The sequence below is a fragment of the Ovis aries genome, chromosome 14 (assembly GCF_016772045.2).
Source record: "Ovis aries strain OAR_USU_Benz2616 breed Rambouillet chromosome 14, ARS-UI_Ramb_v3.0, whole genome shotgun sequence".
In the NCBI taxonomy this organism is placed as follows: domain Eukaryota; kingdom Metazoa; phylum Chordata; class Mammalia; order Artiodactyla; family Bovidae; genus Ovis; species Ovis aries.
Genome location: NC_056067.1, coordinates 48,253,990 through 48,267,537, shown reverse-complemented (window position 1 = coordinate 48,267,537; position 13,548 = coordinate 48,253,990). Strand labels below are relative to the sequence as shown.

General features: G+C 64.2%; 1 protein-coding gene and 1 long non-coding RNA gene across 7 annotated transcripts in view; one reads left to right on the top strand and one right to left on the bottom strand.

Moving 5' to 3' along the window:
* The first annotated feature begins 39 nt into the window (after positions 1–39).
* On the top strand, positions 40–1,964 carry LOC114117986 (uncharacterized). The gene is made up of 2 exons (XR_003591532.1): positions 40–393; positions 1,540–1,964. It is a non-coding gene; the product is annotated as an uncharacterized LOC114117986 (long non-coding RNA).
* Positions 1,965–2,974: 1,010 nt separating this feature from the next.
* The window catches only part of PAK4 (p21 (RAC1) activated kinase 4), a 48,096-nt gene continuing 37,522 nt past the window's right edge, over positions 2,975–13,548 (bottom strand). For all 6 annotated transcript variants that reach the window (XM_042232012.1, XM_027978269.2, XM_042232011.1 and 3 more), the window contains 8 exons: positions 13,218–13,472; positions 10,250–10,711; positions 9,631–10,068; positions 7,357–7,490; positions 7,005–7,131; positions 5,783–5,908; positions 4,435–4,569; positions 2,975–3,948 (listed from right to left, as the gene is read on the bottom strand). In XM_042232012.1, the coding sequence (XP_042087946.1) occupies positions 3,793–3,948; positions 4,435–4,569; positions 5,783–5,908; positions 7,005–7,131; positions 7,357–7,490; positions 9,631–10,068; positions 10,250–10,711; positions 13,218–13,421 (1,782 nt within the window). In that variant the 5' untranslated portion in view covers positions 13,422–13,472 and the 3' untranslated portion in view covers positions 2,975–3,792. The remainder of the gene's footprint in view (positions 3,949–4,434; positions 4,570–5,782; positions 5,909–7,004; positions 7,132–7,356; positions 7,491–9,630; positions 10,069–10,249; positions 10,712–13,217; positions 13,473–13,548) is intronic.

Here is a 13,548-nt window from a genome sequence, read left to right as displayed (position 1 = left end):
AAGAGGCCACGGGGAAGAGGCGTGCCCTCCTATTCACGTGGGAGGGGCCGCGATCCTAGGATGGAGGAGCCGCAAAGTGGTAGGAGGCTGGGACCCTGCAGACTGAGCAGGGCTGCGTCCCACGCTCCTTGGCCTTTTTACCAAGAGCAACTGTGGATCTCAGTGGTTCTCAGACTTGAGTGGGCATCCGCGTCCCCTGGAAAGCTTGTTACAATACAGATTGCTGGCGCCACCCAGAGTCTCTGATTCAGCCTGGCGTGGGGGCTAGCAATTTGCATTTCCAGCAAGTTCCCAAGGATGGTGCTGGTCCAGGAAGCACACTTTGAGAGCCACCGGTCTGACTTGTTTCAATCACTCATTTTGGGTCGGTGTAAACACACCGCTGATCCACAGGTGAGTACATCCCTGACTCCCCTTCCTGGGCGTCTGCAGTTCAGACCGGCACCCAGAGCGCCCCCTGCTGCAGCGGAGGTAACGTTCACTCGGTGCCTGGTCAGTAGCATGTGGACAGAGGGAGTCCTCCAGGCCACGTGGCCGGGAGGGACGCGTCCGCTGCTGCTCTGCCCCACTTGCGCTTCTAAGAGCTCCCTTGTTTTTTTTTTTTTTTTTGATTGTTGTGGCACACAGGCTTCATTGCTCCATGGCCTGGGGGATCCTCTCAGACCAGGGATTGAACCTGTGTCCACGGCATTGGCAGGCAGATTCTTAACCACTGGACCACTAGGGAGGTCCCTTGTTCTGTAGAGGCTGCTGCTGCTGCTAAGTCGCTTGAGTCGTGTCTGACTCTGCGACCCCATAGACGGCAGCCCACCAGGCTCCCCCATCCCTGGGATTCTCCAGGCAAGAACATGAGTGGGTTGCCACCAGGCTCCCCCGTCCCTGGGATTCTCCAGGCAAGAACATGAGTGGGTTGCCATTTCCTTCTCCAATGCATGAAAGTGAAGTCGCTCAGTCGTGTCCGATTTTTAGCAACCCCATGGACTGCAGCCTACTCCTCCGTCCATGGGATTTTCCAGGCAAGAGTACTGGAGTGGGGTGCCATTGCCTTCTCTGTAGAGGCGGGAAGCCTGAAAACTCGTAGAACTCCCTTGCCAGTGAACATCAGTGAGGTCCTGGCGGTAGGAGGCACTGGAATGGGAGCAGAAGGCAGAAGTGGGGAAAGCAATCCCGTTCCAGCCACGGCAGACCCATTCTGGTTCTGACTGACTCTGTTACTCCAGCCTCCAGGAGGCGGCGGCCTCCCGCCTTTAAATGACTGCTGGCTGGGTCACTGGCTCAGCGGTAAAAAATCTGCCCGCAATGCAGGAGATGCAGGTTCGATCTCTGGGTGGGGAAGATCCCTTGGAGGAGGCAATGGCAACCTGCTCCAGTATTCTTGTACAGACAGAGAAGCCTGGCGGGCTACAGTCCATGGGGTCACAAAGAGCGACACAATGGAGCAACTGACCACCGCATGGCTGGCTCCTCTGGCTCCTCCAGTCTTCCCAGTGCCTTGGTAACCAACCCCCTGGATTAAGCCCTGCCCCTCCCTGCTTCCAGACCCCACTGGAAACAACTGGAGAGGCTGACTGATACCCTGGGACCGCTTCTGCATGGTACCTGGAGGGAGGTCTGGAGGAGATGCCCTCACACCACCCAAGACCCTTCTTGATACAGCAGTGATGGTGACTGAAGGTCTCCATGGAACCATGCAGAGCTGCCCCCACCACGCAATGGACGGGCAAGTGATTCTCGTCCTGAAACCTAGAGCTCTCTGGGCATCGCGTGAGCTCATCACACAGGACTGTCAGAGACAGCCATCTTCTCCACTGGCCTTAGCTGGCTCTTGGCTCACGGGTGTAGCAGCTTCCGCAAGGAACCAGGAGCTATCCTCTTTTTCTATTTTCTGGAACAACCTGTATTGGTGGGAATTACCTGATCCATCTGTCGGGTGGAATTCATTTGTAAAAGCACTCAAGTTTGAAGCTCTGCGTGTGTGTGTGTTGTCATGGGTGGGTGTGGAGGGCGTATTTCAGTCTTTTCTTGTGCTGTTTCTCCCCACACCAATTTTGGCATATATATTTTTTTCCCCCCACAGAAAATGTATCCATTTCACCCAGGCCTCAAACATACTCATACAGAGCAGTATGAGTTGGCTGTACTGCTGTTTTAAATCTCTATGTCTGTCTATCATGCATGTGTTCAGCCAGGCGGTCACAGAAACAGAGCCCTGATTCTTGGGGGACTCAGGGCCTGTGGAGAGGGATGCTCAGGGGGCAGGTGCTGACAGCTGGGGGGAGACAGGACTAAGCTGGATTCTCTGGGTCTTCTCCACACTTTCTGACCACACACCAGCTTGGGGTCCCTGGTGCCACTGATGCCTGGAGGGCTCTGGGTGGGGGGTTCCCTCCTTGCTCTCCCAGGTGCTGGAGAGGGCATGCGCAAAGCCCACCCCAGCCTGGGGCGGTCACTGCCCGGAATGCAGAAGCAGCGGTGTCACCTGTCAGCCGGCTCTTCTCCTGAGACCCAGCCTCAGCCTGGAGGGAAGGACTCAGCCAATGGAGTGTTTCTGAGGCTGGGAGCCCTGGGTCCCTCCGTTGTAGCCGATCCCCCCAAAGCCCATCTGCCTGCTGACCAGTTTCCTAACGTCAGCTCTCAAGGATCAGTTCTCCATTGAATGCACTCCACCCAACCTTTATGTTTCCAGCAAATCGCAGACATTGCAAGCATGTGGCATGTGGACTGGTAAACTGGCTGCCTTTCCAGGCCTGGGTCGTCGATCCGGTCCCCATGAGAAGGCGCTACTGGCTGCTGGGCTGGAACTCACTCCCCACCACCTCCTTGCCAGAGGCATGGCCCTGGCCCTTAGTGGGGCTGGAATCCTGGGGTCAGCCAAGCCTCCCCCCAAGCCTAGAGCCCCACCCCATCAGCTCTCCCCACCAGCAGGCCTGGACCTGGGGTGGGGGGGAAGCTCCACACACACTGCACACACACAAAACAAGAAAATGTTTTAATTGTAAAACTAACTTGAGGGAGGGGAGGGCGGGGCTGCGCTGAGGGGCCAGGAACCTGATTCTTCAAGCGGTGGTTCTGTCCCTGGAGCCACCCCGCGGGCCAAGGACCGTCTGTCCCCAGATGGGGGCTAGAGTGTTATAAAATGACAATATAAATAGACTTCTAGAAAAGAGGAGGCTGTCCAGGTGCAGTAGTCATGTTCTGCAGAGGCTGGGGGTGGGTGGGAAGCCCTGCCCCCTGGATCCCAGGTCCAGCCACACAGAGGGGTACGGGGCGAGGGAAAAGGCCACTCTTCAGACATTCATGATCGACCCCTGCAATGGCTCGGGGGGAGGGGCTGCGTGTCAGGTGAGGTCTCAGACACCCCCACTTGTAGGCTGGAAGACACCGGAACTGGACCTTCCACATGCACACCCACACGCGCGCACACACACAGACACACACACACACCTTTCGTAGTGTTGTCTCCACCCTGGCAGTCCCCACAGCGGATTTCCAGTGATGGGAGGCCGCCTGCCCTTCCTGGAGACAGGAAAACCTCGGGGACGGGCCTGTCCCAGAGGGTGGGGGGTCTCGGGAGCCTCACTTGCTCCCATGAGTCCCTGTGTTTCTTTCAAAATCACAAAATCAAAACCGGAGCTCAGTAGTAGGGTCCCGCACACCCCCCGGCAAGGAGGGCGGCGCCACACGGAGTGTCTCCGGGGCTGGGAGGAGCGGGGCCGGCCCCCCACTGGCCTCTGGCCAGGCAGGGGTGACCCAGGGGGCTCTTTGGTTCAGGGGTGGGGGTGGCACCGGGCCTCATCGGGTGCGGTTCTGACGCATGAGGGGCACGATGCTGGCGGGTGGGCCCGCTTTGGCCAGGAACGGGTGTTTGAGCAGCTCGGCCGCTGTGGCCCGCTGGGCTGGGTCACGCACCAGCAGGCGGTCCAGGAAGCCCTTCAGGGACGGTGACACCTGTCGGGCGGGGCGAGAGGGTCGGTGAGCAGTTCCACTGCTCGCTTGCCGACAGGCCCCCAGTTTCCTCCTGCCAGACGGGCCGATGGCATTTACTCCCCAGGGAGGGGCAGAGAGGCCCTCAGCACAGACAGCTTGGCCCCAGGGGCTCACCGCCCCACTTTTGTGATTCAGCAGGAGCTGGCAACAGCTGGGCCCTGGAGGCACCCCTTTTTCAGCAGGCAATTTCCCCACCAGGAAGGTCCCTCTGCTGGACCTCGCCAGCCAGCCTGAGCGCAAGCTCTGAGGGGCAGAGGATGCAGAGTCCACATGGACGCTCGAGGCCTGGGGGCGACTTGGCGCGGCATGCAGTAAGCACCACCTCAGAGCCATCGGCGCCCGAGCCCCACCCCCACCCAGCACTCTCCTTGGGTTTGGGCTGGGCGGTGCCCTCCCCCCACCCATGTGTGGCCTCCCCCACGCCCGCCGCCTGCGGGAGGGGCCCACCTTGTGCAGGTTCTTCAGTCGGGGTGGCAGGTTGTCCCGGATCATCTTCATGGCTTTGAGGGGTGGCTCATTGAAGTAAGGGGGCTCCCCGTCCACCATCTCGATCACCATCACCCCCAGAGACCAGATGTCCACCTGTGGTGGGGGCAGGGCAGCAGGGCTGAGCCGTGCGGGTGCGGCCAGCGCTCGGGGGGCACCCACAGGCAGGTGGCCCTGCTTCCATCTTTGCCTCTTCACTCTGGAGTTTTTGGGCCCTGAACACTGATACCCAGCCTGCCAGACTCTATGCACTCCTCTCCCAGGAAACCCTGCATCCATCCCCTTCTTTTTGCTACCCCCTCCCCCTGCCCCTGGACTCCTCTGGAGAACCCCCTCCTCGCTACTTCAGTCCATGCTGCATGCCCAAGCTGTCTTAATCTGCAGAGTGCAGAAACAGTCATTGGTTCAGGAACGGACGTGTGACCCAAGCTGAGCCAGTCACAGTCGACCCTGAGACTTGCAACAAGATAGTCAGGAAAACAGTCCTCATTTCTGCTCTGATGGGGGCAGCACTGCCTGAGTGAGGGCTACACGGGGAAAATCAGAGCCGGGAGGGATACTGCACACAGCTGGGCATGAAGCCTGCGCCCCCGCCGAACTTTACAGTCGTAGGGACCAGTTTTCCACTTTGCTAAATCCTTCTTGAGAAGGGTTTGTCACAGGCAGTCCTGGTGGAGATGGTCCCTCAGAATCTCCTACCAGCCTCCCCTCCCAATGTGACCCCACTCCTGCCTGCAGTTCCCCAAGCAATGCTTCCACGGGCACCCTGGCCAGGCACTGGGTCAAGTCTTATTGACTGACTGTCCTCAGAGCCACAGGCCACAGCTGGAAGACCTCAGGGCCAGGCAGGGAATGGCAGGGAGTGAAGCAGGTCAGTGTAGGCAACACAGACGGGTTGGGGCTGTGACCAAGACCACTAGGGTTCCCCTGCTCCTCGGCACCTGACTGTTGCCATAAGGGAACGCGGCCTCCTTGTGCCCAGATCACTTGGCTTTCCACCAAATTCAGACTCACGTGAGAGCTCTTTTTTAAAAAAATGCTTGCAAGAGCATCTTCAGAGCACATCAGCCAGTTTGAAGCCTCCGCCCCAGGCTGGCAGACAGGGTCAAGGACTGCTCCTGCCCAACCTCCTGTTCCCGTTGCCAAGCACTGGCTCCGAACCAGCACTCAGCCAATGAGGAGTGCACGCAGGCAAGCCTACTTCTCCCCCCAAACTGTCCCTGGCAACCAAGCCCCTCACCCCAACACTCTGGACTGCAACGGTGTAAGCCAGTGCTGACAGCAGGGCGACTGGCTGCCTCTGGCTCACCTCTGGCCCATAGGGCAGGCGGGAGATGAGCTCTGGGGCCATCCAGTAGGGTGTGCCGACTAGGGACTTCCTCCGAGGCACCTCCTTGCTCACCTGGGCGCAGAACCCGAAGTCTGACAGCTTCACCTGGAGCAGGGCGCAGAAGTGGGGGTCAGAGATGCCGGCGGGGCAGAGTGAGCAGAGGCAGTCGCCTGTTTAATCCCTCAGCCTCTGACACGCTGGGTTTCTACGTGCCGCCCAGAAGTTAGAGCCTGACCTCGGCGGAGCTCTGCCATCTCCTGGCCGGGGCCCTCAGCGGTGTCAGCTGCCCGAGATCACCCATCTGCCTCCTTGACAGGGTCTGTGCTGGGGCTCCCGGGGGAGGCAGCCCGAGTCCCATGAGTACCAGAGGCTGGGCAGGGATTCGGACCGGGCTGGCTCTCCAGGCCGTGCCCGGGGCCCTGGCTTCCCGGCAGGAGGCATGTCTTTAGTTGGCAGGGGGTGAGATGGATGCTGCCTGTCCCTCTGCAACAACCAACTCCTCAGAACCAAGGATTTACACCTTCTTGGGAACTATGGGCCCTACTGAGACTCCCGAGGATGTCAGTGGACCCTCCAGAGAGCACGTTCACACACTGCACATACAGTTCTGTGCTCACCCGTGTGCCCCAAACACGTCTGTAGAATCTTCAGGTGTCCATGACCCCAACCGAGACTCCCTGGGAAGCAAAGCCTTCCCCCAATCCCCCGCCTCTGTGAACTGGCTTAACTTTCCTGGGGGAGGGCAGGCAGATCACCAACCAGAATCTGGTGAAAGTCAAGGGCCCCCTCCCCCTGAAAAATCACATCCGCTCTTGGAATACGAATGCAGGTTCTGGGACCAGGAGGCTTATCCATGGACTGCAAGCTTGGAGCTTCAGTCCAGAAGACAGGACCGGGAGTCCACAGCCCAGTCCTGGACACCAGGCCAGGGGCAGGCTGCCACATGGCCGAGAGCTGTGGCTGGCCACCTGGATGCAATCTCCCCACTCTGGGTCCGGGGCTAGACTCCAGCTCTCAGCAGCTGGGGCTGATGATGGCAGAGCCCCCCACTCACCTGGACCCCTGACTCTGGACTGATGCACGAGGAAGGAATACACGTACTGCTCCTCAAGGGACTGAACTGGGCGCTGGGCCCACCCCACCCACAGGGCGAGAGCTGGGCAGAGGCCAGGGGAGGCCAAGCCACCCCACCACTGCTCACCCTGCCGTCGTGGGTCAGCAGGATGGAGTCACTCTTGATGTCCCGGTGGATGACTCCCTGGGCGTGGAGCACGGACAGGGCCTGCAGCACGGCCAGGCACACAGCAGCGATCTGCTCCTCGTTCATCCTGGGAGGGCAGGGCAGGTGGGGGGGCGCGGAGTGAGTGGGGAAGACAAGGGCCCCATCCTGGGGTCTGATGGGGACACGGCCCCACCCTGGAGGAGTGATGGGGACAGTGTGTTGGTTCTGAGACGTGGCCCCACCCCAAGGGGTCTAGAGGGGAGCAGTCCTGATATGGGCGAGGTCTGGGGACACTCTGGGGACCCAGCAGCGTCCAGCTGCCCGGCTGTACCTGGTGTGCGTGACGATGTCGGTGAGGGCACCTCCCTCCAGGAACTCCATCACCACCCAGAGCTCGTCCCCGACCAGGTAGCTGTTGTACATCTCCACCACGTTCTCATGCTGGTAGTCCCTCATGATCACCACCTGCTTGCGGGAGGCGGGGTTGGCACAGTGCGGGGAGGACCAGCAGTCCCTGCCGCCAGAGCCCGCCCTCTTGGCCTGGGGGGGTGCCCTGCCAAACTGCAGGTCCAGTTCCACCTGCCACTCTTGCTCCTCGGGGTCCAGTCCAGGGACTGTCCTCCCACGGCTGAAGCCAAGAGGCCCAGAGGCAGCGAGGGCCTGATATCTGTGTTCTATTCCGGGGTGCTCCCACCCCATGCACACCTCACACTGCTGACGCTGGCCTCTGGCCAGCCCTGAGTGGGTCTGCGAGCAGCCCTGAGTGGGTCTGCGAGCAGCCCTGATGGCCAGGCTGGCACTGGGAGAGGGCGCTGGGACGAGAGCACTGAGCACAGGGCTGAGACCAGAAGGACAAGCAGGCAGCTCAGACACAAGGCGGGGCTGGGGGTTAGATTCCAGGGGCAGGAAGGCCTATCGAGGCAAAGCCTGGAGGTGGGGACATGACGCTCACCGTGTGCTGCATTGGGGGAAGGGCGACAGGCTCAGGCCTGAGGGGCTGGAGTGGGAATGGGGAGGTTCAGGGCCCCAGCCTGGGGACAAGGGGTGGTGGGGCCTCTCTGAGATGGGGAACCAGGAAAGGCAGGTGTGGGGTCAACAGTGTGGGGCCAGTATTGGACCTGGTGGTGAGGGGCCTGGAAGGCACATAGAGAGTCAGTGGGGCCTGGCCAGGACAGGACGGCATGGCAGTGGGTATCATGGGGACAGAGGACACAGCCTGGGGAGGCGCAAGGAGTGGGGACAGGAGCTGGGCTCGGAACTCACGCCTGGCAAACCCCAGCCCCACAGGACCTCTCCTGGTTCTCAGCCCTGCATGCCCTCCAAACTGTGGGGTAGGGGAGCCCCGGGAGGAGTGGGGCAGCGGCGGGGGGCAGGTGGGGAGGCGGGGAGCCCCGGGAGGAGTGGGGGCAGGTGCGGGGGGCAGGTGGGGAGGCGGGGAGCCCCGGGAGGAGTGGGGCAGCTGCGGGGGGCAGGTAGGGAGGCGGGGAGCCCCGGGAGGAGTGGGGGCAGGTGCGGGGGGCAGGTGGGGAGGCGGGGAGCCCCGGGAGGAGTGGGGCAGCTGCGGGGGGCAGGTGGGGAGGCGGGGAGCCCCGGGAGGAGTGGGGCAGCGGCGGGGGGGCAGGGGGGGAGGCGGGGAGCCCCGGGAGGAGTGGGGCAGCTGCGGGGGGCAGGTGGGGAGGCGGGGAGCCCCGGGAGGAATGGGGGCAGGTACAGGAGCCCTGGGGGAAACAGCGGGCCCTGAGAGGAGCCGGGGGCCCTGGGAGGAGCCGGGGGCAGGGGGGTCCCAGGGGGCGTGGGGTAGTTGGGGGGGGCCCTGGGGGGAGTGGGGCAGGTGGGGGGGTGGGGGAGCCCTGGGGGGAGTGGGGCAGGTGGGGGGTGGGGGAGCCCTGGGGGGAGTGGGGCAGGTGGAGGGGTGGGGGAGCCCTGGGGGGAGTGGGGCAGGTGGAGGGTGGGGGGGCTCTGGGGGGAGTGGGGCAGGTGGGAGAGTGGGGGGGTTCTGGGGGAAGCAGGGGGGCCCAGGAGGAGCACGGGGGGGCAGGGGGGCCCAGGAGGAGCATGGGGGGCAGGGGGCCCAGGAGGAGCACGGGGGGGGGCAGGGGGGCCCAGGAGGAGCACGGGGGGCAGGGGGGCCCAGGAGGAGCACGGGGGGCAGGGGGCCCAGGAGGAGCACGGGGGGGCAGGGGGGCCCAGGAGGAGCACGGGGGGGGCAGGGGGGCCCAGGAGGAGCACGGGGGGGCAGGGGGCCCAGGAGGAGCACGGGGGGCAGGGGGCCCAGGAGGAGCACGGGGGGGCAGGGGGGCCCAGGAGGAGCACGGGGGGGCAGGGGGCCCAGGAGGAGCACGGGGGGGGGCAGGGGGGCCCAGGAGGAGCACGGGGGCCCAGGAGGAGCACGGGGGGGCAGGGGGCCCAGGAGGAGCACGGGGGGGCAGGGGGGCCCAGGAGGAGCACGGGGGGGCAGGGGGGCCCAGGAGGAGCACGGGGGGGCAGGGGGGCCCAGGAGGAGCACGGGGGGGCAGGGGCCCAGGAGGAGCACGGGGGGGCAGGGGGGCCCAGGAGGAGCACGGGGGGGCAGGGGGGCCCTATGGGGACGGGGTGGCAGGCCCACCTCGTTGAAGAGCAGCTCCCGCCGCTGCTGCTTGCGCAGGTCCATCTTCTTGACGGCCACCAGCCTGCCAGAGCTGCGCACAGTCGCGATGCACACGATGCCGGTGGAGCCCTCGCCAATCTTGATGAAGTTGTCCAGGTAGGAGCGGGGGTCGCCGGGGTCCACCACCAGCTGCAGGGCAGCCCGGAACTGCTCGTGGGACACTCGCTGGGGCTCCCGCTGCGGTGAGCGGGGGCCGGGGGGCCCGGGGGCAGGGGGCCCTGCGGGGGCGGTGAGGGTGCGGGCTGGGGGGGCCAGCTGGGGCTCAGAGGCGTGGGGGCCCAGCACTCCAGGGCTGGGGGCGCCATGGGCTCGGGCAGGGGGCCGGGAGGAGGAGGACTGGGGGATGGCCAGGCCCCCCACCGATGGCCCGTTGGGGGCCATGTTGTGAGGCTCCGCCTGCAACAGAAAAGAGAGGTGGCTGTCAGAGGAGGGGCTGGGGGACAGGGACCCCGGCTGCGGGACAGACAATGGTGGTCAAGATGGAGATGGACAGTGGGCTGGGGCAGGCTGGAGTTGGGGGGTGGGAACAGGGTGGGCAAGGTGACAGTCAGGGGTCCTGGGGTGGGGGAATGGTTACCTGGGTGCCCCGGGACGGGTGGTCCGTGTCGGCCCGCGGGTACGTGTTAAAGGGCCGGCCAGCCGCCACTTTCGCCCCGCTGGCTAGACTGGCGGGTTGGTGGGGGGTGCCGACGTCAGGCCCAGAGAGGGGACGCTTGTCCCGGGAGGACTCCTGGGGACCTCCCGAGCCCTCCCTGGAAGACTTGGGCCTCTTGTCCGGCCCCGCCCGCCGCCTGTCTCCACTGCTGCCACCCGCCTCGCCATGACCGGCTCCCCGGCCTTGGCTGCCCGCCTTCTCTGGGGCCCCTCTGGCCGTAGCGGCCTGCTCCGCGGGCATCCCGTTTTCCTGGCGGGCACGGGCAGGTGGCGGCGGGCTGTCTCTCCGCAGGGAGTTGGAGCGCGTCACCGACATGTTCTCGAACTCGTCGAGCAGCAGCGTGAGGGCCCCATCCTTGGCGCCTTTGCTGCCCCGCACGATGGTCTGGGGTCCAGGGCAATGGCAGGGTGGGGGCCGGGCACAGAGGAGGGGGACACAGGACGTGCATCCAACACAGGCGGACAGGACAACACAACACACAGAGACAAGACAGAGACAGGATGAAGAAATGCCACGGGGGACGGTGGGGCCGGGAGGGCGGGGCGGCCCGGGGAGGCCCCCAGCCCCGCCCCCAGCACCGAGCCTGGCAGGAGGGCTGTTGCCCCCGGGCTGGGAGCATCGGTTCTCAGGATGCCCCTTGGAGAAGCACCCCCCGCCTCTTCCTTGTTCTCTAGGCTTGCGGGGGAGGGGGTCCCTGCCCTACGGGGTGCAGGGGAAGGAGGGCAGAGGCCACACCAGCCCATAACAAGCCCTGGAAAGCTGCAAATTACAGGATGCGGGGGCCAGGGCCCAGCTTGGCACCTCCTTCCCTGCAGCCTGGCAGGGCTGTGAGCCCTGAACACGCCCTCTGTTCCTGTGGAGGCTGAGGGTGGGGTGAAGTTGAAGTGAGAAAGGTCTGGGCCCGGAGCAGAGGGCAGGAGTGCCCGAGGGCCGGTCCCAGGTGCACCCTGCCTGCCTGCACCATCCTGATCCAGCTCACTGCCTCCAGGGCTCCCCCCAGGGGCCACCACCCACCAGCTCCAGGCACTCGGGGCCTCTTAACTGCTCCTCAAACACACCAGACATACTGCAGCCTCAGGCACTGGCTGCTCATCCTGCCTGGAGTCCTTTGCCCCTCGTCTGCCCGGGGCTCCCCTCCTCAGTGCGCCCCCTTCAGATCTCGGCTGCTGGCTCTCCCTGACTTCCTGTGGTCTAAAACGCCAGCCTCGAACCCTCCCTATTCCGCTCTCTTGCTTTCCTTTTCTCAGAGCACTTGGAAGCAGCGGACATGAAGCAGGCGCACAGCTGTCTGTGGCCTGCTCCCCACGTGCAGTGTTCGTGAGGGTGGCCCCTGGCTGCATCTAAAGCCTACAACAGTGGCTGGTCTGCAGGAGGCTGAGCCCATGAGTGAGCGAGTGAGGCGGGCAGGCTGGGAAGGGGCTGCCAGCGCAGAGCACAGGCCCCAGGCCTGTGCGTCAGTCACTGGTGGGCAGGGCCACGGGCTGCCAGACATCCTGAGGCCAGCACTGCCTCAACTGTGCAGAAAACTCGAGCCCCGCAAAGCGCACCGACAGGCCACTGTGCCCTGTGGGCGGCCCCTGCCCCTGCCCCTCCTGGACCCTGGCTGTTAGCAGGGCAGCCTGGCCTCACCCCCGGGGCCCAGTGAGATGAGGGAGACGCCTGCTCAGGCTCTGGTGCTGGAGTAAGAGGTCAGGAATCCCTGGGGGCCGGGGAGGATTTTTTAGGAAGTGCCTGAATGAGGGCATAACCAGCAGGCATGCAGCCACAGGGCCCGGCAGGGGGAGGTGGGCTGGGTGGGGCCAGCGCCCCTCCAGTGGCCCCAGCTGATTCATCAGAAGGCAGAAACAGACTTGGATGTAAAGTCTTGCTTTTCTAGGCAGTGGCAAAGAATTCAAAGTATCCAAGACCCCTGCCTGGGGCGCACAAACACCTCAGTGGGAGACCCTGGAGGAGAGGTCTGCCTGGGGCTCCTCCCGCCAGGCTGGGCTGGGCATGGCATCCAGGGCACCAGCGGAGGATGAGTCAGCCCCGGGCCTGCTAACCAGCCCTTCCACCCCCACCCCCACCCCTCGGAACAACCCAGGCTGCCCTTCCTGGTTTACACTGCCCTCTGGGTAAAGTCTGTGCTCCAGGCCGGCTTTGCAGGCTATGGGGGCCACACCCCCTGCCCCCAGACCAGCCTCACCACAGGCCACGCCCGGGGAGCCAAGACCGTGGAGACAGGAATGGGGTTAAGAGCACGGGCCTTGGAAACGGACCTTGATTCAAATACCAGCTTGGCACAGTTTGCTTAAGATGGCAGGGAAAAAACTGAAACCACCCCCCACCCTCCGCGCTTCCTGAGGGCTGTTTCCTCCACTACAAGCCCTGGCTCTCCACCATCTATCTGCCTGAATGACACCTCCTGTCCTCTGCCCTCAGGGCTCAGCTCAGGTGACCCTGACTCCAGGAAGCTGGCCTGGACCCCGGGGATGGGTCAGACGGCCCCTGGGGCCTCTCCTGACCCAGCTCTGACCACTGGGGCGGTCACCATGTGGGAACCGGTCTGTCCCTCTGCCTGCAATGGGAGGCCTGTCAAGACCCAGGATGAGTCTGTGGTCCTGGGGACAGAAGCACAGGGCTCAGGACAGACAAATGAGTTGGGGCTGGTGTGGGGGATCGTCAGAGGGTCAAGGTCAGCAGGGGCTTCTCAGGAGGGAAGGTGGGTTGGCGCTGGTGCCTGGTGAGGGATCAGTGGCGGATGGGTGAGTGACAGGTGAGGATGGGGGGTGTGGTTGGGGTGCGCCTGTTTGGCGGGCAGCAAGGGCGGGTCCAGTGTTGGGCTGAGGGCTGGGGTTACCCCACGGGGGCCGGCGCAGGTCAGGAGAGGCAGCGGCAGGCGCCAGCGTACCTTGGGGGCCCCAGGCTGGATGGAGGTGATGCAGGCGGGGTCGATGAGGGGCTTGGGCCGGCGGGCCGACTCCTCGATCAGGCTCTGCCATTGGCGGGGCAGCCCCGTGAACCTCTGCTCATGCTGGTCGAAGCCCGTGTGCACGCGGTGCTCGAAGTTAGACGGCGCAGAGATCTCGACCCGCTTCTTCTTCTTCCCGAACATGGCGCCAGGCTCTCCGCGTGGAGAGTGCAGAGCGGGGCTCCGGCCGGCAGCCTGCGGAAGGGCGCAGCTCGCCAGGACCTGCTGCTTCTCCTCCAACCTCCGTTCCTCCCGTCTCCCCACACCCCCA